General features: G+C 46.3%; 1 protein-coding gene across 3 annotated transcripts in view; it reads left to right on the top strand.

Moving 5' to 3' along the window:
- Positions 1-25,652, top strand: part of LRCH1 (leucine rich repeats and calponin homology domain containing 1) — a 798,407-nt gene that overhangs the window by 674,659 nt on the left and 98,096 nt on the right. For all 3 annotated transcript variants that reach the window (XM_086934995.1, XM_086934996.1, XM_086934994.1), the window contains one exon: positions 3,703-3,840. In XM_086934995.1, coding sequence (XP_086791121.1) covers positions 3,703-3,840 — 138 coding nt within the window. The remainder of the gene's footprint in view (positions 1-3,702; positions 3,841-25,652) is intronic.

The following is a 25,652-nucleotide window of genomic DNA, read 5'->3' as shown; positions in this document are numbered from 1 at the left end:
AGCAAAGACTCACTGGGACACTGACACGCAACCTGCCTGTTTCCAAAATGGCGGCTGGCGTAGCCTAAATGTAAACAACAACCACTCGAGTTGCAGATGCGCAGAGACAGCAGCTATCAGCAAGCTTATCCCAGAAGACCAGCAGAATGCTCTCCCCCTTCCCCCCCCCCCCTCTGCCCCCCCTTCCCAATAGAAACTCGTCGGGAAGCAGCTTCACTGCCTGCCTGACTTTAAAATGGCGGCCGGAGATTTCTAAGTAAGCAGCCTTAGCCAAAATCAGAAAGGCTAACTCAAGCTCCCCCAACGCCCCCCGCTGCTCACACATGAAGGCTGGGCTTTTTCATGAGAAAATTACTTGGGGCAACTGCCAAGTGCCCTACAACCCCAGCCCTACACAGTCTATATGCCAGACCTTAGGATGGCTGTCCTGGCTTGTCCCCTGGAAGCATTGCTATTGTGTGCATATCAACCCTACACTAAGTCTTAGCTTCCAAGTAACTCCAGGATGGGTGCTGCCAATTGATCTATGACGATTCCCCCAGACTGAAACCTTGAACGTTATGCATTGCACGGAGCCGAATCAACATGGCCCGTGCCTGGTGGAACTTTGATGGAACTTTCGATGGACCTTTGACAATGCCCCCTGGGCGGATACCAAAACTGTTTGTACTTACCTCGGTGCACAAGCAACTTTGGCTGATTCCCGGTGGAGCTGTCGTATGCAGCTATAGAGGAGTCTGGCCCTGGTTTCACCCCCTCGGCCTTCACCTACCCAGCCAGTCATCTGACATTGTTTTCCTTGTTTCCCCTTGGTGTTTCCCTCCCTCCCCCTCCCTCCGTGATTCTTTGATTTAATTGATGCGACTATGTAACCTGTAACACTGTGCGGATGCCAAAACTGTTTGTACTTATCTCGGTGCACGAGCAACCTTGGCCGATGCTCGGTGGAGCTGTCATATGCAGCTATAGAGGAGTCTGTCCTTGGTTTCACCCCTTCGGCTGTCATCTACCCAGCTGGTCATCTGACACTGTTTTCCTAGTTCCCCCGTTGTGTTTCCTTCTTTCCACCTCCCCTCCCTCTGTGATTCTTTGATTTAATTGATGTAACTTTGTAACCTGTTACTCGCTGATCCTCATGTAAAGCTCTCTGATACCTCCGGGTCTAGCCAGTGCTTTATAAAAGTTTTCAAATAAACAAATAAAATGTCAATAAAAAGCCCTCACAGGGCAATATAGGGCACTCCCTGCCAACAGAAGGGAATTTGAAATGACGGCTATTCCGTTCATTACATAAATATGTCTGTGTGTGTTTCACATTTTTTGTATTTTTTATGGCCCTGGTCCCATCAGGGCACCCAGGAATGAACTCTTTTGAAAAATGTTATTTTTCATTGGCGGGGGGGTGGGGGGGGGGGGGGGGCAGTCTCCCCTGCGTTGCCAGAATCTTTGTTAAAAAAAAAAACATTTTTGTTTTTGTTTTTAGTGGGTGCCCCATTCCTACCTGGGACACCCACAACATGCATTATCGTTGGGGACATGGAGGTGAGACCCCTGCCACTCTGTTCTGATCCAAATCCCCCCCGAATGGGAGCAAAATGTGTTCCCTATCCCGGGGATGGGGTCCCCGTAGGCATTCTATTGACTGAGGAATTGGGTGAACACAACTTCCTTACCTTAACCGCTTCGCTGCAGGGCAAATTCCCCCGCGGTGCAAAGGGGTGCGGGCTGGGCGTGGCGCTGCCGTACTGACGACGGCTCCAGTCTGTCATGAGTCACAGTAGACTTGTGCTCATGACTGCTGGGAGCCGTCCGAACTCAGCCTACTGATTAATTCTCCCGCACAGGTGGGGAATTAACTGCGCGTGTGCGGAGCTGCAACGTTCAGACGGCTCCCGGCCATCATGAGCACATGACTACCGTGACTCATGATGGCCGGGAGCTGTCATGAGCACTGAAGGTGTTCAAATTAACATGCATTGATTGCCCCCACCCTCCCCAGTCCCTGACCAACATCAAGGAGTGTTTATTTGAGAAGGGCAGAAATTTAGAAATCGTTGTTTTTTTTTTTCGTTCAAGCAATTGAGAATGATTTTGCATAAATGTTTTTTTTTTTTCATTTGGGATTGTAATACCATGAAAATATGAAGAAAACAATATGAATTTCAAAGCTCTATTTTGTGTCTATAATATTAAGTAACAGTCCTAGGTATGTAAATAATACCTTACAACATAATTCTAAGAAGGCGAAACAGTTATTTTGGAATACTAAGTTTGTAGAAAGTATTGTTTATGATAATTAAAAATTGTTTTACATACACTTGTGTTTAACATGCTACCTGTGGTCAAGGACAAAACGTGTTGGGTTTTCTGCTGAATAAACATTGTTTGCACAGCAGCTCTTGAGTGTGTGACCAAAAATATATATCCAAGACTTGTTACCTGATGATATATATATATAATACATGGGATTCTGCAATCCCTGTCGACTTCTGATGCACTTGTTCGTTGATTATAAAGAAAAGATCTCAGAAGTCACTTGTTATAACTTTTTACAGTTGAGTTCTGATGTTCCACCGCCTGTAACCAGGTGAAAGGCAGGTCAGGTCACGGAGCAGCTGTTAAAAGCAACGACAAATAAATGCTGCTTTTCGTTCTTCTGCTCTGTATTTATAACTCTACAGTGCCAAGCTGAAAGTAGATATTCATGGAAACATATTTATGTTTTGAATTCCTTGGAATTTTATAGAAAAGTTCGAATTTGTATTCATGTGTCTGCTGGGCCTTTTTTTAAGCTGACTTCTATTCAACTGCTTCAAATCTTTGTTAACAACTAGCTAACAACTTTTTTTGATGTTTTTAATTTTGAAATAGCGAGTCTATTTTCATTATTAATGTTTGCAAACATGGCCTCTATTTCATATAAAAGAGCCTCACATCATTGATTTAAGTGGTTAATGGGAAAGGTAATGGTTGACCATGTATTATAAAGGATAAAGTACTGCATGCCCTGCATAAGGATATTGAAAGTCACCTCAGAGTTCCATAACCTTATAAAGGAACTTAGCTTTAGGCCTTGTTCCTCTATATGGCCATGTGACTCTGTGGTGAATTGCAATATCCTTATAATGTACGGCAAGTTGTACTTTATACCATATACATTCAAGACATGTTACCAGGCAACAGTAAAACAAACACACACACTCCAGAGCTGCTGTACAAACAATCTTTAATTAGCAGAAAACGTAAGGTGTTTCATCTGCATTTTGGAGATGTGTGTGTGTGTGTGTGTGTGTGTGTGTGTATATATATAAATATATAATGGTAATGAATAGCATGTTACACTCTGCACATCGCATATATGGTGTGCGCCATGGCATTTTTCGTGTGCATTTGCTTTTAAAAAGGTACTTAAATCAAATCTGGCTGAAATGGTGTTATATATTTATAAGGTAAAACTAAATTGAAAATGTCATGTCAGTTTTAGGAGAGTTGTATCCCTTTGTAAAGTAATTATGATATGAACTCTGTAAGGTAGTAAACAGTGTTTTTCTTATGTCAGTTTCGCTGCTCTGTAGGAAAACATGTTTAAAGAATGTGAGTTTACTCATTAAGTGGTGTGTTAATACGTCAATTTGACTTTCACTGCTTTGACATTTTTATCAATTTCGAGGGATATGTTTTTTTTCTTCATTTTGCTCACAGAGCATTGAGGGCAGGCTGAAGATCTGCTTACCCGAAGACCTTGGATGTGCCCTGATGGATGGTGTGGTTCTCTGCCACTTAGCGAATCACATCCGCCCTCGATCGGTTGGAAGTATCCATGTACCCTCTCCAGCAGTTGTAAGTAAATGCTTAAAAACATGCAATTCCTTTTGGAATGAGTCGTTTTTGGGCTACCTTTTGGGTAACCTTATGCAAATTATATTTTATCTGTTGTGTTAAGAACAGGGAGGTGTGTGGTATCCTTCATATGGTGTAGTTTGTAGACTTGCCAGTATCGTACGTGCCTCTGTAGGTGTCTCTCTATGTGAGGTCCTAGCAAAGGAATGTAAACTTCCTAGGTCACATGGAACTTGTGTATTTGGATTCCATGCAGCTGGAATTTTGATTTGAAATGAGAGGAGCTAGTTAGAGGTTGCTTGGAGCACAGGCAAGTGTGGAAGCGGAGGTATTTCACTGGATCTTAAAAAAAATGATCGAAGAAACCTTGGCAAGAAGATGCCATGGACATTTTGGGCCCAATAACATACTCTGACATGAACAGATATGTAATTGTTTTTATCGATATGTATTCATGGTGGCCTAAATTGGGAATAAGCAATTCAGTGCAAACGTGTGATGTGATAAGTTTTCTTGAACAGATCTTTGAAAAAGAATGGTTTCCCACCTATATTTTAATGGACAATGGTATTCAGCTAGTGCCACGTAAGAAGGAGAAATATCTCAAGGATAGAGGTATCCAGCATGAGGTCGGCCCTGTACCACCCTGAAACAAATAGTATGGCGGAGAGGCTGAACAGGGTGTTAAAGGAGAGCATACAAAGGGCTATATCAAGCAATTTGTGTTGAAAGAGGGAAGTAATAGGAAAGATAAGGAATTACAGGATGACGCCACATGCCACTGCAGGAGTTTCACCATTTGAAATGTTTAAGAGGAGGAAAACTAACAAATTGATTTGTCCTTCTTGGGTAAATGACAAGGTGGGGCAGGGAGTGAGTGTGGATCTTAATGTGGAAATGAAAGAAATAAGAGTAAGAGAGTATCTGAAAGAAAGGCCCTGTATGACAGTCGCAAAGCGGCAAAGAAAATGTAGATACAGGTTGAAGATGTGATCAGGATTAGGAATCCCCGGTTAGGTCTTGCAAAGTCCCAGTCAAAATTTTCTGACACCCTTAAAGTGATTAAGGTGTTTGGGAATGCGGTAGGGACTGAGGACCATAAGATGCTGACTCTGGGAAGAGTGGTGAGAGTGAAGTGTGAACCACACATGTCTGAGGAAAATAAGGATGTTAAAAAGAAGCATGATGTGTATAGAGAGAAATTGGAAGTTGAAAATAGACGAGTTGAGGAAAAGTTCAAGGTCTTTCAAGAGCCCAACATTTCTGAAGTTATATGTTTAAATTGTATGTTGCTTTTCTCATTGTTTTTATGTCAATTTCATAGTTTATCTGTTGTGTTAAGAAGAGGGAGGTGTGTGGTATCTTCCCTATGGTGTACTTTATAGAGTCGTCAGTATCCTATTTGCCTGTGTGTGTGTGTGCATCTGTATGTGAAGTCCTAGCAATGGAATGTAAACTTCCTAGGTTACATGGAGCTTGTGTACTTGGTTCCCATGGAGCTGGCATGTTGATTTGAATTGAGAGGAGTTAGAGGACTCTTGGAGCAGAGCCAAGTGTGGAGGATGAGGTGTTTTACTGGATCTTAAGTAAATGCTGTTGAATGATTCTACCCTTCTCCTGTCTTGTACTTCATTTTACTCTGTTGATGGAAAACCTCCTCAACTCGTCTGTAAATGAGTCTAGCATTCCTTGGGCTGGTCTGTGAGGATACTGCATGATGTTTTCTACAGTGGCTGCTCCTCCGCTAATGCAGGGGAGCGTTGCTCCACTGAACAAAAATAAAATGATAATTACTATTGTTATCATTTTATTTTACCGATATACTTAAGTGGCTGTTGGGAGGAGCATGGCTGATGGAGCAGGGAGAGGAGTGGTTTTCATTCCTGAAATGTGCAGGACTGCTTGGCCGGTCCTCTCTGGCTGCCCCAAGCAGTCCTGTGCACTTTGCATGTACCCCAGCAGGCTGCACTACGCAGCCTGGTGAGGAACATGCGATCTTTACCAGTCCCCATCTGAGTGCCAATTCACGGCGCTCAGACCAATCACAATTGTGATTGGCTATGGGGAGGCTCTGAGGGCAGGTGCTTCCTGCTGCTGGCCAGGAGTGCAGGAAGATGTTGGAGGGACAGAGGACGAAGGGGAGGCGGCGGCCGTTTCAGGTAAGTGTTTTTTGCTTTTTTTTTTTTTTTTTTTTGTCCCCCCATCCCCTGCCCCACCACCCAGGCCCAGTAGCAGCCGCAGTCTGCGTAAGCCTGCTAGCTAGCTGCCAACTCTAAACTCACTATTTCTAGTCTAACGATTCCGTTCTTGAAAAATGCATAATTGAATGTGCCTAAAAAGATTGTATATTTATAACCCAAAGGAGTTAGGTCCTTTTTGGACGTGGACAAGGCTGGACCATTTATAAATGCAAAAAAACACACAAATGCCTAGACCACTCTTTTTTTTTTTGAGAAACAAGAACAATTAATGAAGGTCAAGAATACTCTTTATTGAATTCTGACCAGGTACTTATATTTTATACCTTTGACTTATTTTTTTACTTTCAAAGTTTTTTTTACATATATGTTCATTAGCAAAGATAGGACAAACTGTACATATATTTACAATACTATACAAACCAATTTATAAACAAAACATATCACAATGTATCTACACAAACTCAAAAAACATCATCACAACAAAAAACACTTTAAATTGATGTGTACTTAATCTCAATAAATGAGAGACAAAATCAAAAGGAGGAAAAGAAAGGCAAGAAGGAAGGAGAGCGTAAGGAATGGAGTCAAATTAATGATTCTCTTTCATGGTGTTAAAGCTAACAAATAGTTTTTGTGAGTAAATTATTCCTTCAAATATGCCTCCAAGTATGCCTGTGCCTCCAAGTATGCCGACGCGTTTCGATTACAGGAAACCAGTTCCTGGAATCTCATCAGGGCCTTTTTTCTTTTGTCTGTATGATGTAAACAACAAAACAATAAAGTTTTGTGTATAAAAATCTGAATGTTTATCTCCATTAAAGTTGCACAAATGGCCAATGCAATGTCTCTGACTTAAAACTACATACCAGATTTAGGCGGTGGACTGTGGAAGACTCTCTTGTTATGCTCGGAATTTTTCTTTCTTTAATTCCCCAATGTTTTGCAGTGTAAGGTGCGGAGGGCTGTTAAGAAAATGCGAAGTGTAAATTATTCAAACCTAGAGCCTCTCTAGCCTAGTGTGAAATCCGTTATGTGGCCTACCTTTGTATTCGTTGTTAGCAGATTCATTTCTGATTCTTCGCGTTGTATGTGGAGTTTACTCAAAACATGTACACTTTCAAACACTCCATGTCGTGAAAATACAGAGCTGCAAAACATTTTTAAAAAACGTTTCAATGCTGCTGTCCTGCCTATCAAACAATTCTAGCTTATTGGGATGCTCCATTAGAGCAATACGGCCCTTACCTGATCATATAAAGTGATTTATATGGCGTTTTTCTGCCACACACGTTCGAGTACTGTAAAAAACAAAAGGGGGTGGCAGAGACAGCGATGTGAGCGGACGCGTCTCGTGCGAGCTCTGTCGCCCCGCTGTACAATTTGCCTGATTTCGCGAAGTCCGAGGGGCTTTTTCCCCTGGGGGCTCCCTGTGAGCTGTGAACCTACCAGCATTTTACCCCGGAGGCGAGTCCTGGCCGGTGGGGATCCCGCTGCTGACGCCCGGAGCCCCGGGACCTCCGCGATCGGCCCCTGGCCGCCATCTTCCTGCGGGGTCTGCCGCCGAGACGCCTAGCCCGGCTCTCCCAGAGCGGAACCGATCGCCGACGCTGGCGAGGTGCTGACGGCTCCTTGTGCCCCGCCTGCGGCGGACCCCCTCCCGTGGAGCCGGACGACTGCTTGGGCGGCTCCATCGCGGCTGCTGGCACCGGGCTGCCCCCGGCGGAGAGCGCTGTGATTGCCCGGGCGCTAAGACAGGGAGAGGCCCCGGCTTTGGCGGGAACGGAGGGCCGGGCCCGGAGAAGACGCCGGAGGCCCTCCCCCCACGAGACCCGGCTCCAGATCCTTCAACCGCCGCGGGACACTCCTGGTGAGCTGCAATTCTCGCGCCGCCCCCTCCCCCTGTTCATCCCTGGAGGGGTCCGGCAATAGGGGGCCCTGCTGCAGAGCCGACCGCCATCTTGTCCCCCTGATCGGCTGCGTGTGGCGGTGCACCTGGAGGCGGGAGGCCAGCTCATTTACCCGTGCGCCCCCCTACCCTCGAGCTCCCCACTGCCCTAGAGGGACTTGGCGGAGGGCCGTGGGGCTGCTTGGGCACTGCACCTGGGGAGGCCCTGGCCTTGGCGGGAACGGGAGGCCGAGCCTTGCTACATCCTCATATACCTCAAAATACCAGACTGTACCTTAAAATATGTACCCTATTAGATATAGACAGAATTTTAAACAGAAATAAGAACCTTAGATAGTGTTTATGTTATAAAAGATATGCAATTTATTACAATTCAAAAGGTTAAAAACATTTTTATGCACATATAGTATTAAAACATTAAAACATCACAATTTTGTTAAAAACAATGAATACAAGGGGTCAGTTTGTTGTTGTTGTCGACGCAGCGTTTCGGTGAATCAGTGATAACACCTTCCTCAGGACAAACAATTCTGTGTGTCACTTCTTCAGCTTCCTCTTTTATTCAATTAAGAGGAATTTTCTCATGCGAAATCAGGTATATGAAGCTTCTGGTCTCTTAAATTCCAGTTAGCAATACCTGCTTCTGTTAAGGGCTCTGTGTTGTAGAGGATACCGGAGGGGGGCCACCGTGTTGTATGTGGAGACCACTATACTAGGGATTGTTTACAATCCTTCCTTTTGAGCTTAACACGAGCCGCTGGATGCCTTCAATTATATCCGCAGCGTGGGGTAGTGTCGTTCACGGTTGTTGTTAAATCCAACCTTTTGATTTCTAAACGGCCTCCCTGCTCCCCTCTCGGTCCTTTCCACATCTGCTAGCCTGGACGATCAGCCAAGGGGAGCAGGGAGGCTCCCCTTGGCTGCGGATATAATTGAAGGCATCCAGCGGCTCGTGTTAAACTCAAAAGGAAGGATTGTAGAGGACCGTCCTTCAACTCCAGGAGATCATTGACCACGAAAGATGAGACCCATGCTGCCTTGAGCCTACACTCGTCCCCTGGGCATCTGGACTTGTCCTCTCACGCCTCAATGACCTTGTCCTGCTGTTCAATGTGGTGGGGCCCCCCTCCTCCCTTGTGGGCCGCCTCTGCGGTTGTCTGGCCTGGACCTAAGGGCCACCCGGCTCGAACTACCCCCGGACTTCCCTGTGACAGCGGGGTGGATGGGCAGCGAGATGACCTGCTTTCAACCACCCAGATCTCCGTTCCCTCACTTTGTCCCGTAGGAAGTGACATTCCTGTGTTCATCCGAGCCCTCGGGTAGAGGATGTCCGGTACTTGGGACACTGTACGATGGCCCTGTTGGCCTGTTTTGGTTGTACTTTTTCTATGTATCCTTTATTTTGCTTCTCTCTCTTTTCTCCCTACTTTCTTCTCGCGCTGCCCTTTCTTCTGGTTCTCTCCCCGCGCTTGCAGAGTGGTGGCATGGTGGGACCTGCGGGTGCTGGCGCAGCGGGGGCGGGGGGAGGCGAACGCTGCCCTGTCTGAGGGGGGTGATGCTTCATGGGTGATTGCGCAGCCCCGCCCCCCTTAGTGCGATGTCGGCGAACATCCCCGCACCCCTGAAGGTCCTGTCACTCAATGTTAAAGGGCTCAACTCCCCCAACAAGCGGAATCAGCTATGGCGCTATCTCCTGCACCACTCCCCTGACATCATCCTCCTCCAGGAGACGCACCTTTTGAAGGGGGATACCAGGCGCATGGCGCACCCTAGATACCCCACGCAGTTCTGGGCCTCTTCTGACACTAAAACGGCGGGGGTGGCAATTCTCTGCAGGGCTGGCTTTAGACGGGGACCCACGAAACCCTTCAAGAGTGCTGACGGGCGTTTCCTCCGAGCCACGGTGCAGATGGGTGGTGCACAGTTCACCTTGGGCTGTATATATGCGCCCAACCAGTCGCAGGATAAATACCTCCAAGCGCTTCTTCGGGACCAGTTCCCACCAGGCGACCCCTGCACGATCTTGGGCAGGGACTTCAATCTAGTGTGGGACCCGGACTTAGACCGAGCGGGAGCCTCCTTTAATGGCACGGGGGCAATGTCTTCTGCCCTTAGAACGCAGATTACGGACCTGGGGCTTGTGGATGTGTGGCGTTACCACAACCCGGGAACCCGGGACTACTCCTTTTATTCTCACTCCCACAGGACGTACTCCCGTATAGACTATCTTTTCACTTCCCTTGAATTGACCCGAGATTCCTTGACTGCCGCTATCTCCGACATTTCCCTATCGGACCACGCGCATGTGGAACTTCTGTTACAAGATCCGCTGGCCCATACCGCTCGGGAGCGGAGGTGGGTACTTCCGCCGAGTGTCCTTCGGGACCCGGAGGATGTTGCTAGCATCCGCGACGCCATAGACTCGTACTTCGCCGTTAACGATACCCCGGACTTGCCCTTTCACACGATCTGGGATGCCTTTAAGGCCACCATTAGGGGCCACATTACCTCCCTGGCGGTGGCGCGGAGGCGGGAGGCGTTTAAGCTTGAAACCGACCTGGCCAGTGAGATCAAGCAAGCGGAAACTCGGGACAGGGACTGCCCCTCGCAGGCGTCTAAGAGAACGCTCGCCAACCTCAGGGGGCAACTCCGCACGCTGCGCACCAATAAGGCAGAGCGCTCCCTGTTGGCACTCAAGCAACGCTACTACGAGGGCGGGGACAAAGTAGGACGCCTGCTGGCAGGTAGACTGCGGGCACGTGCAGCCAGGGCCCACATCGCCACCATCAGGCAGCAGGATGGCACCAGCGCCACCACCGAAAAAGCCAAGCAGGAGGCCTTTGTCACCTACTACTCCTCCCTGTATGCAGAGGAGCCTACCTCTGCGGAGGCGCGGGAGGCCGTTCTTACGGCTTACGAGGGATCTCCGCTGTCACCGGCATGTGCGGCTGCACTGGAAGATCCCCTGCAGGAGGAGGAAATCTCAGCGGCCGTCAAGGACCTCCCCCCTGGGAAGACACCGGGACCGGACGGTCTGCCGTTGACCTTCTACCGCTTGTTCCTGACCCAGCTCCGCCCGCACCTGCTGCGGCTGTACGGATCCTTCTCTGACACCACTGGCCCGTCCCCCGATATGGGCCTGGCAGAGATCGCCCTGATCCCTAAACCTGGGAAGGACCCCGACCTGTGCGCCTCCTATCGCCCTTTCGCCCTCCTGAATACCGATCTTAAGATCTACACCAAGATCCTGGCCAAACGACTGGACCCGTACATGCCGGGATTGATAAACCCGGACCAGGTGGGATTCATTCGGGACCGACAGGGGGCCGATAACGTGCGCAGGTTGGCGCATCTAGTGGGGAAGGTGCGACATTGGGACATCCCGGCCTGCCTTCTCTCGCTGGACGCAGAGAAGGCCTTCGACCGGGTCGACTGGACATTCTTGAGGGCAGTCCTCCAGAAACTTGGTTTTGGTCCTAAAATGATCGCCAGGTGCATGGCCCCCTATCTCGGACCACAGGCCAGAATCCGGGTCAACGGCCAGCTGACGCCGCCGCTCTCGATTCACAGGGGCACGAGGCAGGGGTGCCCGCTCTCGCCGCTCTTGTTCGCCCTTGCGGTGGAGCCATTGGCGGCGCTGATTAGGCGCACTCCTGCCATTCACGGCATTCCCCACGGGGGACGTGACAACAAGATGGCGCTTTTCGCTGACGATCTGATCCTCACTCTTACACGTCCCCGGGACTCCCTCCCGGCGGTGCACGATGTTCTCTCCCTATTTGAACGGGCGTCCGGCCTTAAAATCAACCACACCAAATCCTGGGCGCTCAACCTCACCATCCCTGAGGAGGAGGTCACTTTCCTGAAAGGGGTGGTGCCCTACCGTTGGGCGGAGAGCAACATCAAGTACTTGGGTCTGGACCTGACGCCCCACCTGGACTCCTGGTCCGTTTATCATAGAATGGGGTGTGCGTGAGAGCGACAAGCACTGGTTCCACATGGACCGGGTGGTCACGGGGCGCACCATCTGGGACCTGCCTTGGCTGCCGCGAGTGGCGCGCTCCAGGAGTGCGTATATGGCGGTCCCGACGAAAACGGTCCTGGACGTCTGGGACAGGGTGGCGGTGCCCAAAGGCCTTACCACGTTCCCCTCTCCGCACACCCCTATCGCTGGTAACCCGCACTTTCCCCCCGCTGCCCGGACCCGCGCTTTTGAGAGCTGGACACAGGGGGACTGCAGAGTTATAGGGGACCTCTTTCTTGGAGGATCACCTAAGTCATGGCCGGATTGCAGGGAGGAATTCGGTCTACCCTCGACCGCCGGCCTACAATACGCCCAACTGCGCCATTGGACTATGGGAGATGACGTGTACTGGGCTGCCACCAGGGACTATACGCCCTTCGAGAAACTGGCACGCTCCCTAGGAGGGCTGAAGAGGCTTATCTCCCAGATTTATAACATACTGCAGCACCCCACCACTCCACCCGCGCACCCCTACCTGAGGCAATGGCAGTCGGCGGCGGGTGCCGACATAACGCCTTCTCAGTGGGCCAGGCTATGGAACGACATCCCCAAAACCTTTCGCAGCATCCCGCAGAGGGAAAACGCCTACAAGATGCTTACGCAATGGTACTATACCCCCTTGAGACTCAGCAAAATGTTCCCGACTGCCTCGTCACTGTGCTGGAGGTGTGGCACTGCGACTGGGGAATTCGTGCATATCTGGTGGACGTGCCCCACCCTAGCTGTCTTCTGGAAGGAGGTCCTCAGCCACATCAAGAGGGTGTTGGGTTTCCCCCTGCCTGAAGAGGTCTGCACGCTCTTGTTGGGCATTCGACCCCCTGCGCTTAGGGCCCTCACGCGCAGCGACTGGATCCTCACGCTTCACATGCTAGGCGCTGCCAAGCAACTCATCGCTTTATACTGGAAAAGGGCTGAAGCGCCGCCGATAGCCTCCTGGTTTGTGCGCCTCTGGCAGGTCCTGGCTATGGAGCTGCTCACGGCGCGGATACAAATGAGGGGCGTGCGCTTCAAGGCAGTATGGGAACCCCTCGTGCGTCACCTGTGCTCCATCAGCTACGTGCGCCACATGCCCCCTAGGCTTCGCGCTCTGCTTCTATTTGAGGACGCCCTTATCCCTGCCGACCCGAGCAGACTGTGCCCTTAACCACTCTCCCCAGTGCAGGCATTGTTGCGACCAGCCACACTGCTCACCCCCTTGCGTTTTGCCCCCCTGCTGGCAGCTGATGACTCTTCCCCCTGGCCCCTCTTCTTCCCGCCTCTACTTAACTTTCCTCCGACCTTTCCTTCCTTCCTACTTGCCACTCTGGCTTCCGCCCCCCTACGGGGCAGTTTGAGCCCCGTTGGGCCTTTAGAAAATGTGGCACTGCAGTTCTCACTTCCATGCGCGCCTCCCCCGCACAACGGTGTAACACCTACATGTGGCCAACTCTTGCCACCACTGCCCCTAAGCCACGCAGCCGGCCCCCTCTGAGGGGTTGTAGGCAGGGCGCTGTGTTAATGCTCCATCCCCCCCCAGGGTGGCACACACCCACAAGTTTCTTTGTGCGCGGCCGGCCCCAGCACGGGGTTGTAGGCTTATCGCTGTGTTCACAATAAAAACAGATTTCAACAAAAACAAAAGGGGGAACATTGTAAACCCTTTGGATGGCGCGCTAGTCAAGCTGCTTTTGCCGCAATTCTGGCAAAGCGCTTACCTATTTCTCAAGTCACTCTGGATGTAACACACGTCCCGGTCGATCTCAACAAAGATGGCTGCTCGTTTTGTGGGCGTGCTTTATATCATACTCAGACCCGAGGATTGTGGTACTTGTAGTAAAATCTATCTTTTCAATTAAAATCCCCGATAACAGTGGGGGATATGAATTAAAGGTATGTGTGGCTAGAGGAATGTTGCAAGCTAGTCATGTAGTTATTCATTATGCCCAAGGACATGTTGTGTTTGCGCCTACTGTGTGGGCCTACCACTAAAGTGCAGTGTATAAATTGAAGGGAGTCCTGTGCGTAGTGGCTAGTGCCTTACTCCACGTAGCCCCATGGTCACTGTTTTTCATTAAGGAAGAGGGCCCAAACCTAGAGATTAAAGTAAGATGAGGGTCAGTGGTCAATAACTACCAGATCGGTCCAAGTGAAGACTAAATTTCATAGTCTTGCAACTTCAGATACGTTATTCAACCCTGTCTGAGTGCTATTGAATTTTAGAATGAGGTAGGCTTCCTTTTGTAAAAGGACTCTTTCTACATCAAGACAGCGATTGGTTTGCTTGGCCGTGAACAGGATAGACCATTTGAAGTCATGTTCATCGTGGCCTTTCTCGACAAAGTGCTCAACCGAGGGTGCGGTCATAACTTTCTTCTTGATGCGTGAGCGATGTTTGCTGATTCGCATATTTACCTGTTGGCTTGTTTGCAAATGTAAATCATCATGCACGGACACTGTATCACATAGATTACATGCTTAGTTCTGAAATTTGAGAAATCCAGATGTTTCCATTTTATTCCTGAATGGCAAAATTCTTTCCCTTTGATGGTATTGGGACATGCCACACAATTACCACATTTATGGTGGCCCTCGATAGGTTTCATATTCCACTGAGTTAGCAAGTCATTTTTGGGTTTTGGCACTGTAATATCAGCTCTAATTAGTTGTTGCCCTATGCTCTAGTTTTTCTTGTAAGCAAATATTGGTTTGGGAAAGGGACAATCTAGACCTTCAAACAAGTGCCAATTCTTCAATACAGCCTGTCTCATTTTATGTGTATCTGGACAAAAAGTTGTTACACACACTAATTTGTCAAGTGCTGCTCGCTTTTTTACCTGGAGGAGGCATTTGCGGGGCGTAAAGCGTGCTCTTTTAAAAGAATGTTTCAGCAATTTTTTTGGATAACCGCGCTGTTTCATGTCCATACAAAAATTTTGGGCATGGGTATCATACTGGCGCAAATCAGAGCAATTCCTCCTTATTCGCAACAGTTGGCCATAAGGCAAGTTTGCCTTAAGATTTCTAGGGTGTGCACTTCTGTGGTGCAAGATTGTTCCTATCTGTTGACTTTTTGTATAGAGATGTCTGTAATTGTCCCTGGAAGAATGTCAGTTCCACATCCAGAAATGCCATTTTAGTGGTGCTGAAATCTATGGAAAATTGTATGTCTCTATGGCGTGCATTTTACCACTCATGGAATGTCAATAGATCTGCCTGGCTCCCCTGCCACAGGAGCCAGACATCATCTATATAGCGGTACAACTGTGAGATGTTTTGTTTGTACGGATTGTTAGTTTGTACGAATTTGTCTTCATACTGTGCCATGAAGAGGACAGCCATCATAGGGGCATACGGACAACCCATGGCAGTCCCCTTCACTTGCATGAAAAACTCACCATTAAAGGTGAAATAATTCTTTCTCAGTGCGATTTCAGCAAGCTTCAAAATAAAAGAAGTGGGCACCCTATGGGGTGTTTCTCTTTTGTCCAAATAGAGTTCCATCACCTCTAACGCTTCTTCCTGCGGGATTTTCGTATAGAGGGATGTAACGTCCATCGTTGCCATAATCAGTAGTTCGGAGTCAAAGTGGGTACTTTCCACTTTCAACAAAGTCGGTAGTGTCTCTAAGGTATGATTTTACCTCACTAAGAAATGATTTTAGGAAAGTCAACATATTTTGAAATAGGTTTGAGACAAGAGTCACATCCCGAAACTATCGGGCGGCCTGGGGGTCTTTAAGATTTTTATGTATCTTCGGCAGAAGATATAGGACAGGAGTCCTAGGGAATTTTTTAACAAGGAAATCATATTCCTTGTTTCCCAAAAAGCCTTTCTCTTTGCCAAGTTCTAATATTTGGACAATCTGTCCTTGGATTTGTTTAACCGGATCTTCAGATAGTTTGCGGTACCAAGTCTTATTAGACACTTGTTTTGAACCTTCTGCAAGATACATCTCACGAGGCCAGATGACTACGGCCCGCCCTTGTCTGCCTACTTTATGACAATCGATGGATCCTCTTTCAAAGATTTTATACAAGCTCGTTGTTTTTGGCTCATGTTCTGATGGGTGTAGCTTTTGCCTCTCTAGTTTGTTAATGGATGATAACAATACCTGCTCGAAAGCCAATACTTGTTTGGGAATATTGTTGAAGGGAACAAAGGTAGATTTATTCCTGAGGCCTGTTGTTTCTGTATTCTCAATTGCTGGTACATTAGCAAAAAATGCTTTCAATCTCACTTTTCTACAGAATTCGATAGCTTCGAGTTTAAGCTTTGTGAAATCCGTTTTACTACTCTGCACAAATTTAAGATCCAGATTCAAAACGGACTCTTCTTCGGCAGATAAAACTCCTGTTGACAGATTAACAACAGTACTCGGACCAAGCTCCTCATCATGACCCTGCAAGAAAGAGCCGGCCTCAGCGATGTAGTTCTCAAGTGGTTCTCCTCCTTCCTACATAACCGTACGCAAACAATAAAAATGAAGAACTTCACCTCCGAAACCCAGCAGGTCACCAAGGGTGTCCCGCAAGGATCAGTGCTCTCTCCTCAGCTCTTTAACATCTACATGGAACCGCTCGCCAAATTACTCAGGAACGCCAACATCCACTTCCACCTCTACGCGGATGACATGCAGATTTACCTGGAAACCTCTTCTCTTAAAGACATCCACAGACTTAACGATGTCCTAAATGAAGTTCAAGACTGGCTGACAAAGAATCACCTGAAACTCAACCCCGACAAGACAGAAACACTCCTCATCTCAAACAAAGAAGACAACCCTCAAATCACCGAGTGGCTAAAATCGATCGATGCTCTCAAAGGCAACCTCACGCTAGCCGACTCCGTTAAATCCCTGGGCTTCACCCTAGACCCCAAACTAACCCTGACAAACCACATTAAGAACTCGGCGAAAAGCGCATTTCTCAACCTCAGACTTCTGAACAAAATCAAACCTTACATTCCCAACAAGGACCTCAAACTAGCCACGCAATCTCTAGTTCTATCAAGACTGGACTATGGGAACTCAATCCTAACTGGCATCCCCAAATCGCACCTGGCCCCTCTAAAAACAACACTTCATGCGGCAGCGAGAATGATCACAGGCTGCAAAAAATCTGACCACATCTCCCCGGCACTCAAAGAACTTGAATGGCTCCCTGTGGAAATGCGGAGCACCTTCAGAACGGCCTGCCTCACCCACAAGGCCCTCCACACCGGCAAACCGGAATATTTGGCAAACAAGCTCAAACAAGCAGGCCAAGCCAGAAGCTTGAGAAGCTCCAACTCCCTGCTGCTCATCCTACCAAAAACCAGAAAGAAGAGAACTGCGGACTGCTCGTTCTCAGGAAATGCTCCCAAAATATGGAACGCCATCCCCCCGCACATCAGAACTATACCGTCCTATTCAGAATTCAAGAGCCAACTCAAATCCTTGTGCCTGATCCGTTCCCTTGGTTGCGGGTAACCTGGATCAGCAAGCGTCCCCTGAACCCATGCAGTAACATTGAATCCTGCTACCAAGAAGTCCTGCTGTCCGAACTTTTCCGCATTCCAAATTGTTGCTCACTGATCGCTTTATTGGGTTTGTGTCATGTTGTTCTCTTTTCATTCCCTCTATTGTAAAGCGCTCTGCTACCTTCGGGTCTTGTTAGCGCTATAGAAAACTTCTAAATAAATAAATAAAATAAACCTACGGTTTGTAGAACCGGTTCCTCGTCCTCATTTCCCATGGTGCCTTGTACCACGGCTTGGGTTGTTGGCCTTGGTCTAAAAAAGTGACCACTTTCTTTTTATTATTTCTGTTGTCCGATCCAGATGAATCTGATGAGGACATATCAGAGAAGGTGGTAAATCTATTTCTAGACCAGCCTTGGTAATTCGTGAGTGCCCTGCGTGAATCAGGCTGAGTATAATAATCGTCAGTGGCTGCTCCTCCGCTAATGCAGGGGAGCGTTGCTCCACTGAACAAAAATAAAATAAAATGATAATAACTATTGTTATCATTTTATTTTACCTATATACTTCAGTGGCTGTTGGGAGGAGCATGGCTGATGGAACAGGGAGAGGAGTGGTTTTCATTCCTGAAGTGTGCAGGACGGCTTGGCCGGTCCTCTCTGGCTGCCCCAAGCAGTCCTGCGCACTTTGCATGTACCCCAGCAGGCTGCACTACACAGCCTGGTGAGGAACATGCAATCTTTACCAGTCCCCATCTGAGTGCCAATTCACGGCGCTCAGACCAATCACAATGCTGCATCATTGTGATTGGCTATGGGGAGGCTGTGAGGGCAGGTGCTTCCTGCTGCTGGCCAGGAGTGCAGGAAGATGTTGAAGGGACAGAGGACGAAGGGGAGGCAGCGGCCGTTTCAGGTAGTTCTTTTTTGCTTTTTTTTTTTTTTTTTTTTTTTGTCGCCCCCATCCCCTGCCCCACCACTCAGGCCCGGTAGCAATCGCAGTCTGCATAAGCCTGCCAGCTCGCTACCAACTCTAAACTCACTATTTCTAGTCTAAAGATTAAGTTCTTGAAAAATGCATCATTGACTGTGCCTAAAACGATTGTATAGGCAATTATGACGTGACCCTTCATATGCAGGATTAGTTGTAATATGGCTTTGTACTATGCAACATGTAAATTGGTGTGAAACTGGAAATATATTTCGATTTGCATTTTGTTTCAGGGAGAGCTTGTGCTTTGAACTTTTTAGTGTTTTACCAGGTGCCTTAAAGTTCCTAAGTTTCATCACGAAGTAAACCAATAATTTAAATAGTAGACAAACGAAGGTAATATGAATTTCCATGGGAAACCCCATACCTACTTGAAGGAGAGAAAACAGCTCTGAGATTAAATTATTCTTCAAAAAACATCACACGTGAATCCCCAGCAATCTCTTTTGACCTTTGATTAGTCAGAAAAAATACCTTTGTTCAGTTCGCCATCTATACATTGTTTTCACATTCAAATGGAATTTATAAATACAATGATGACATAACATGGAAAAAAGTGGAAAGAAACCTTTGTCTAGAGTATGATTAAAAGAGCGAAGCATTGCCTACTGCAATGGAAAAGCTCGTAAAATTTTAGTAATTCGGTAACCCGTCTTGAGACTTTCTTTACGGAACCACAGAGTGAGTAATCACAGCCCAGCAAACCTCCTGGATGCCTCAACCATAATTAGCAGCCGGTCTAACATTTGATTTGAGAAAATATAGTACACATCGTGGTGTTCTAATCTCTGAGAAAGGTCAAATCACTCAAGGAAACATGCTGCTGATGAAAGCGAGGGGTGAGCTGGTGTGTTGAAATTTAGTGAGGCGTGTAGAGTCGAACTGGCTAAAATGTTGTTTATTCTTGGAACTGTGAAACTTATTTTTATCATAGTAACCTTTCTTCCAGGTGTTTGAACTGAAATGTCACTAAACCAAACAGCCAAAATCGGAAGTGAAATTTACAATAGATCATTATTTGGGCCTGATCAGATGCAATTACACATTTGCAAAGAGCATATTGCTGCTCATAAATGTGCCAGGGCGTTTCCTCTCCTTGTAGATGCAACTTCACGAAGGACCCTCCCTGCATGTAGAGAGGAGGTCCTCTCCATGGATGGTAGAACAACATGAACATAACGCCTGCCTATAATTAATTGCCCCTAGGGGTTGAAGGAATGAGTCCTGCTCACTTTAGCACAATCCCCTCACTACTAGGCAAGTGGGCCAAGCAGCACATTTTTCTGAGCAGGTCTTTAGGAGCCCTTATCAGGAACCGTACATGGGTTCATATCTACCTCAAAGGTGGAGTTAGAGTAAAAATCTATTTTTTTTCTTTAATAAATATTTTACTGTTTTTTTCTACACTTCCAACATATGACATATAACATATAATCATCATCGCATTGTCCATACAGGGGTGACAGCCCATGCGGCTTAGCTGCTGGTGGTACAGTTTACTCGTAGAGCACATAAGCTTGAACGCCCCTACATCACTTCAATCCCACATATAACATGTATTTATTGCCACTATGTGCTGGGGGTAACCATCAGGCTGATCGGACTGAGACAAAATATATGCTTGGCCGGCCCCCTGTCGCCTGGATACTCTGAGAGAAAAGAAAGAGGGGGGGAGAGAGAAGAGATTAGGGGGGGGGGGTGTCCTGCTCCAGTGGTTGTTGTGGAGATGGGCCCTTAACCATTAAAATCTCCTCCTTTGCAATTGTTGATACTTGAAGGCTTGCAAGGCAGACAGGGATCACGTGTCCACTCTCTGCACTGCATTTCTCCCTGCACCAGACCGGCGCATTCATTTTGTAAGGGGTTCCACGATCAGGTCTGCCCCCATCCCTCTTTGTATACGGTACTATATCGGCCACATCCACTACCTCTGGCTTTTGAAATTATAGGATTTCCTAATCTTGAGTGTGTCTTGATTCTCTGTTTTCTACAATTCTTGGAAACCATTTTGTATCTTTTTTTGGGGATGGAGGCCTTCCATGATGTACATTCTTATCCCAATTTTGTGCATTCTGGCCGGCCCAGAGTTTTTCTGACCAGTGCTCTCACAATTGAAGGTCACTGGGAGATGTTCCAGTTGTGTATGTAATTCCTCGCCAGGCACTGTGGACGCTGATGATGGCCAATTGAGTCAGGGGCGCCAGGCTGTCTGTCTGTATCTGTGTTAAAAATCTATACAGTCTACAATAAATTGGACCTTTAATTTATCCTGATTGGGTACATGTAGGCAGAGTGAGGGCATTACGAATCATGTCCTCGAGAAGACCTATTACTGGACGCACAAGATGATGTTTCCCTGCATTGGGCTTAAGACTTCCTTGCTTCCTGTTCCTGGTGCATCCCTCTGTCCTCTCCTCCGAGACCCTGTACCAACTCCGACATGTCTTGGTTCTAGAATACAATAAATAGGAACTCCTGAGACATACCTCAGCAGCGGGATAGTACTAGTTTAGCAAACTCCACAACCCAGTTCCTTGATTTGCTTTTAATTTAACATTGAGTAAATTTTTTGGAGCCCCTTGCCTGTGACTCCCTAATACACCCCACGGGCCATTCGTTTCTCACCCCATGGCTCAGTATTGAAAGCCAGGAAAACGGCCTTTGAACATACTGACTGTAATGTTCGGGCAGGGCTATGAATTTTAAGGTTTTATTTAGATCCTACCTTCCCCCAAGTGCCCTCAGATTTATTTATATTGTCGCTTTTTGGAGGCTATGCCTTATATTTGTAACAGTAGCTGAGAGGAGGGTAACAATCCGGATTACACCCTGCAGTGTTGCCATCCCCAAGTACCCATGCCACAAAGCTGGAAGGAAGCCTAAGACTGTTCTACTGTCTTCTGTTTGGAAGACAAACAGCTGATGTGTCTTGAGTGAAACAAATCTGGCCTCCGGAATGAGCACAAGACAAAGCTGACTGAGAATTGTGTAACAGGTAACTCGAGGAGAGAGCATACCCAAGAGCCATGAGGATCTGTAGCCCAGTGGCCTGACCAAGCCAAAAAAGCAAGAATGGCTTATGTATCATGAGCGGGTCATGAGCATGACAGAGACACCAAAGGAATTTGACTGCAGATGAGCCTGCACTTTCCTCTCAATGTATTCCTTCCCTTTGACTGTCATTTAGCCTGTGTTTGTGACCGAGTAGCATGAGGGAGTATTGGTTAAGGTCACAAAAAGCCCTTTTGACCTCGTGGGAGCCTGTATTACCTATTTCTGAACTGAGAGAAACTTTAGGGTTTCCATCCCTTTCAACCTAGACCCATGGGGCGAGTTTATTTGGCTGTGGTTGGTTGTATTACATTGTAAACAAATGAAAGTAAGTGCTTGAGTTATCATGGTTGTTTAGTAGCATCTGCAGCAAAATTGCCACCTTGTTCCACTGAGTGCCACCAGACAAGTTGAAGTTCATCACCACCCACAGACAGTTATTCTTGATATACAGAACCCTGAATATTTGATACTCTTCGATGCCACTTATGAGATACTTTTGAGCTCCCTTTCCCAGAGACCTATGTTGTCCAATAAACTGTCTCATATTAAAATCATTGTGGTTCTTAGATACATAAATGCTAGATTATCATTTGGGAACATATCTCAACTCCGGAATGTGCAAGTACCTTTTGGTGTAAATCCCTTTTTCTAAACGGCCTGTACTTTGCCTTAAAAAAGACCAGCATCTTCGGTCTTATGTACAGCTAAACATGCTGAGAACAATCTGAACCATCGCTGAGATGTCTTGTGTGCTCGTGTGTGTCCAGACTCCGAATCCAGTTCCAATCCTCTTGTTCTGTGCATGATAACAGTGTACCTGACTCCTGTAATGCCACATCCTGTTCAGTGATCAATGCGAGGCCCCTGTGGCTGAACTCAATATTGCTACATACCTTTTTGTGCCTGGGGGTCGTGAGTCGTTTGTTTGATTGATCCCTGTATTGCGGCATCCTGGTCTGTGTGTAATAATTGTGAGGGGCTTGTGTACCTGAATCCTGCATAGCTGTACCACTTCTTCAAGCGATTAACAACCTTTTATGGGCCTGTGTGCATCTAACCTACATAAAATGCATTACTTTCTCCAAGCTCCTTCATGACACATGCACACTGATCTCCATCAATGCATTGTATCTTCAAACTAAACTTTATGAATTTCAACATTTCTTCAAGTGAGGATTAAGCATGTACCACCTCTGTGCCTTACTCCTTGTAGCTGCCCGTCAGCCATTTCTTTGATGGCTCTTCAGCACAGCAGGTGTGCTCAAGCCCCCTCCTGCTGCCTGTCCTACTTGCTGGTCACACCTGCGACGATCGCCACTTATGGCTCAAATAGTGTGCAATTCTGCCGACTGCATGAGCCCCATGTTTAGCCTGCTGCTCCATTCAGAAGCGAAAGAAGGCTTGTCGGATATCAAACTTTGAAAACTCAATCACTTAGAAGCTAATTCTGCAGTCACCCATCCTGTTGGGATAGCCGTACATCAACCTTGCTTTGCGTCTACCTCTAGATCCCAGTTCAGTTACAGAGCACACAGGAAAGAATAATTGGTAATGACATACAACCTATTAAAGTGTCTAGTCATGAATGTTTATTGATAATATAAGTTTCATATATTTTCTGGAAGAATAATTCTGCTTGGACAGTTTGTGAGGGATACATGCACAGCCTAAGCTAGATGTTGTATCGGACACTACCATATAAGAGTAAGCGCTCTGACAATATGAGCCCAGTGACTGCAGAAAGTCCAAGCCTTAAAAAGGAGGTCCTTGGTATATCAGTGACCTCAAGTGTCGGTGCTTTCAGGGACATAATATTTACCCTTGAGGTATCTAGGCCCAGAGAACTGACTTTCAAAAGTAGAACGCTCCCTTTATTGAGTGTTAATACTTCTTGTCATGCTGTGTCCAAGTTCTAAGCTCTCCAGGTCTCCTTGATTGTTTGACAATTCTACGCTAGTTTAGCGCTAATCTCTCATCTCTTGTTTCCAGAATGTGTGAGTTGAATGTTCAATGTTGAATTTATTGAGACTGTTGGCATTTCTGAGGAAAATTGAAATCTTTCCCTAACCTTCTTCAAAATTAACAAAAAGGTGGAGCTGTGTGTGTGTATATATATATATATATATATATATATATATATATATATATATATATATATATATATATATATATAATAATTCTGTCCCAATGACTACCCATTTCAGGAAAGTCTTTGCAGATAGAGGTGTATGGAAAGAAGGCAGTCAAACCACTTGGTACTCTGTGACAGACAGGGATGGTTCAAGCCTAAGGATGCACCTGTATGCGAATGCAACAACTTTTCTATACAAGACAATATGCACCTTATGTTATTCTGCCCTTTTTATCATGTTCCAAGGCAAACGTATCTGTTACCCTTGTTGAAGGGGAAAGCATTTACGCAAGCAAAACCCGCTCTCCTGTTTCTTCAAATGCTTGATTCTCCCTTGGTAATGTTCAGTGTGGCAAATTACCTTGTCGCCGCTGTTCGAATTAGGAGGAGGAAAGTACAAGTCTAACTGTGGGGACGGGATGAATTGGTATTTCTTGCTTTTTTGCACATGATGAGTCTTTTTAATCTGACCTTTTTATTGTTCTAAATTGCATTGTATCACATGAAATTTTTCAAATATGTACTAAATTGTATTGTATCATATGAAACTTTTAAATATGTACTTGGAATGATTTTTAACTGTTGTAGTATGCTTTTATGATTTTTAACAAAATCGAATAAAGTGTTTTTTGACTTGACTTGACATGTGGTATGTAGTTTAATACATACTAGCATTTTCCCCATTTAGTACCTGAAGAGCACTCTGGATATTCATTCGCTGATGGCACATTTTAAACACTTTTTTTTTGGGGGGGGGGGGGGGGGGGTGAAATAATCGGAAACATGGAAGACACCAAGCCTAAGATGCTACCCCAAGAGGAATCTCTAGCATTAACCTATATACCTCAGAGATAACTCGGATCAGCATGATGCATTGCACATGCATTTATTTTTATTTTTATTTTTATGGTTGCGTTAATTCCAATTATAACTGTCCTACTGCTGCACACCCGTTGCTGATAAAGCTACTATATAGATGCCGGTCAAAGCCATCCGGAAATCTCGAATGGTAGAGAAGTGAACCTCGCCTAGTCTGTGGTATGCAGTTCCTGGGTCACTACCTGATATTTAAATGGCATTTCCACAGATTAAGTCAAGGTGCTTGTCATAAAGGAAATATGACTTCTGGACTCGGATCTAGAAGAGTGGAAATATAATTTAATCGATATTTGTTTAAGAAACCTGGTCCATTTTAGGTTATCTTGATGTCTGAGTTGTACTGTTCATAAGACACTACAAAATGTACGTTTTAAAAAAAAAAAAAGCATAGTGCATAAGCCGCGACAGTCACACCGACATTTTCTTGAGATGTGCAAACTATGCAATTATTCGGTGTCTAATAAGTACGAAAGTGAAATTTGAATCTTCACTTAGGAGCCTGTGCAACTCTGAAACTATGCTTTGAATCACTAGTTTAAATTCGAATAATCCGTTGAAATACATAGAAATATGTCAAATATTTTTTTCTTTGCAGATGTCTACGAGGAGTCTCAGACACTCCTGTGTATTAGTCACTAGCTTAAGCACAACACTCATTCCCACCACTTGCAAGTAACTCAAATACTGGGGTGTCAAATGCCTCCACCTAAGGGCAAGTACTACACATCTAATTTATTAAGAGTTTTGCGAGTCTATTTTGTGAGGTAATTGAGGAAGCCCAGGTAAATAGCAGTTTACTTGATCAATGATCTGACAGCTGGTGCTCTATCTCAATGGACGACAAAAAGGACGCACCTCAGGTGGCAGAATCCAAACATGCTCACATTACCTTCAAACCAGTCTCCTGACCGTGTTTGATATTGACCAGTATCTCCGAGCATGCACAGGAAGACGGAATAACATACTGATGAAGCACAGATGACACCAGCTCAGCAGATGAGACACTGTTTGAGAAATTCTGCATCCCTAGTAGTGTGTGACAATGAGATACAGTTGAGTACCACTTTGTGTATCAGATGCTTAGATATATCTGGCCATAAGGAACTTAGGAGTACATATCTAGGTAATGTTCATGGAGAGAGAGCATTGATTGGTTTCGGATAAATGTTTAAAACAAATCTGAAAAACACGAAA

The sequence above is a fragment of the Lissotriton vulgaris genome, chromosome 8, assembly GCF_964263255.1.
Source record: "Lissotriton vulgaris chromosome 8, aLisVul1.2, whole genome shotgun sequence".
Lineage (NCBI taxonomy): Eukaryota > Metazoa > Chordata > Amphibia > Caudata > Salamandridae > Lissotriton > Lissotriton vulgaris.
Note: the sequence above shows the minus strand (reverse complement) of the source record. Positions and strands in the feature narration are given on the sequence as shown.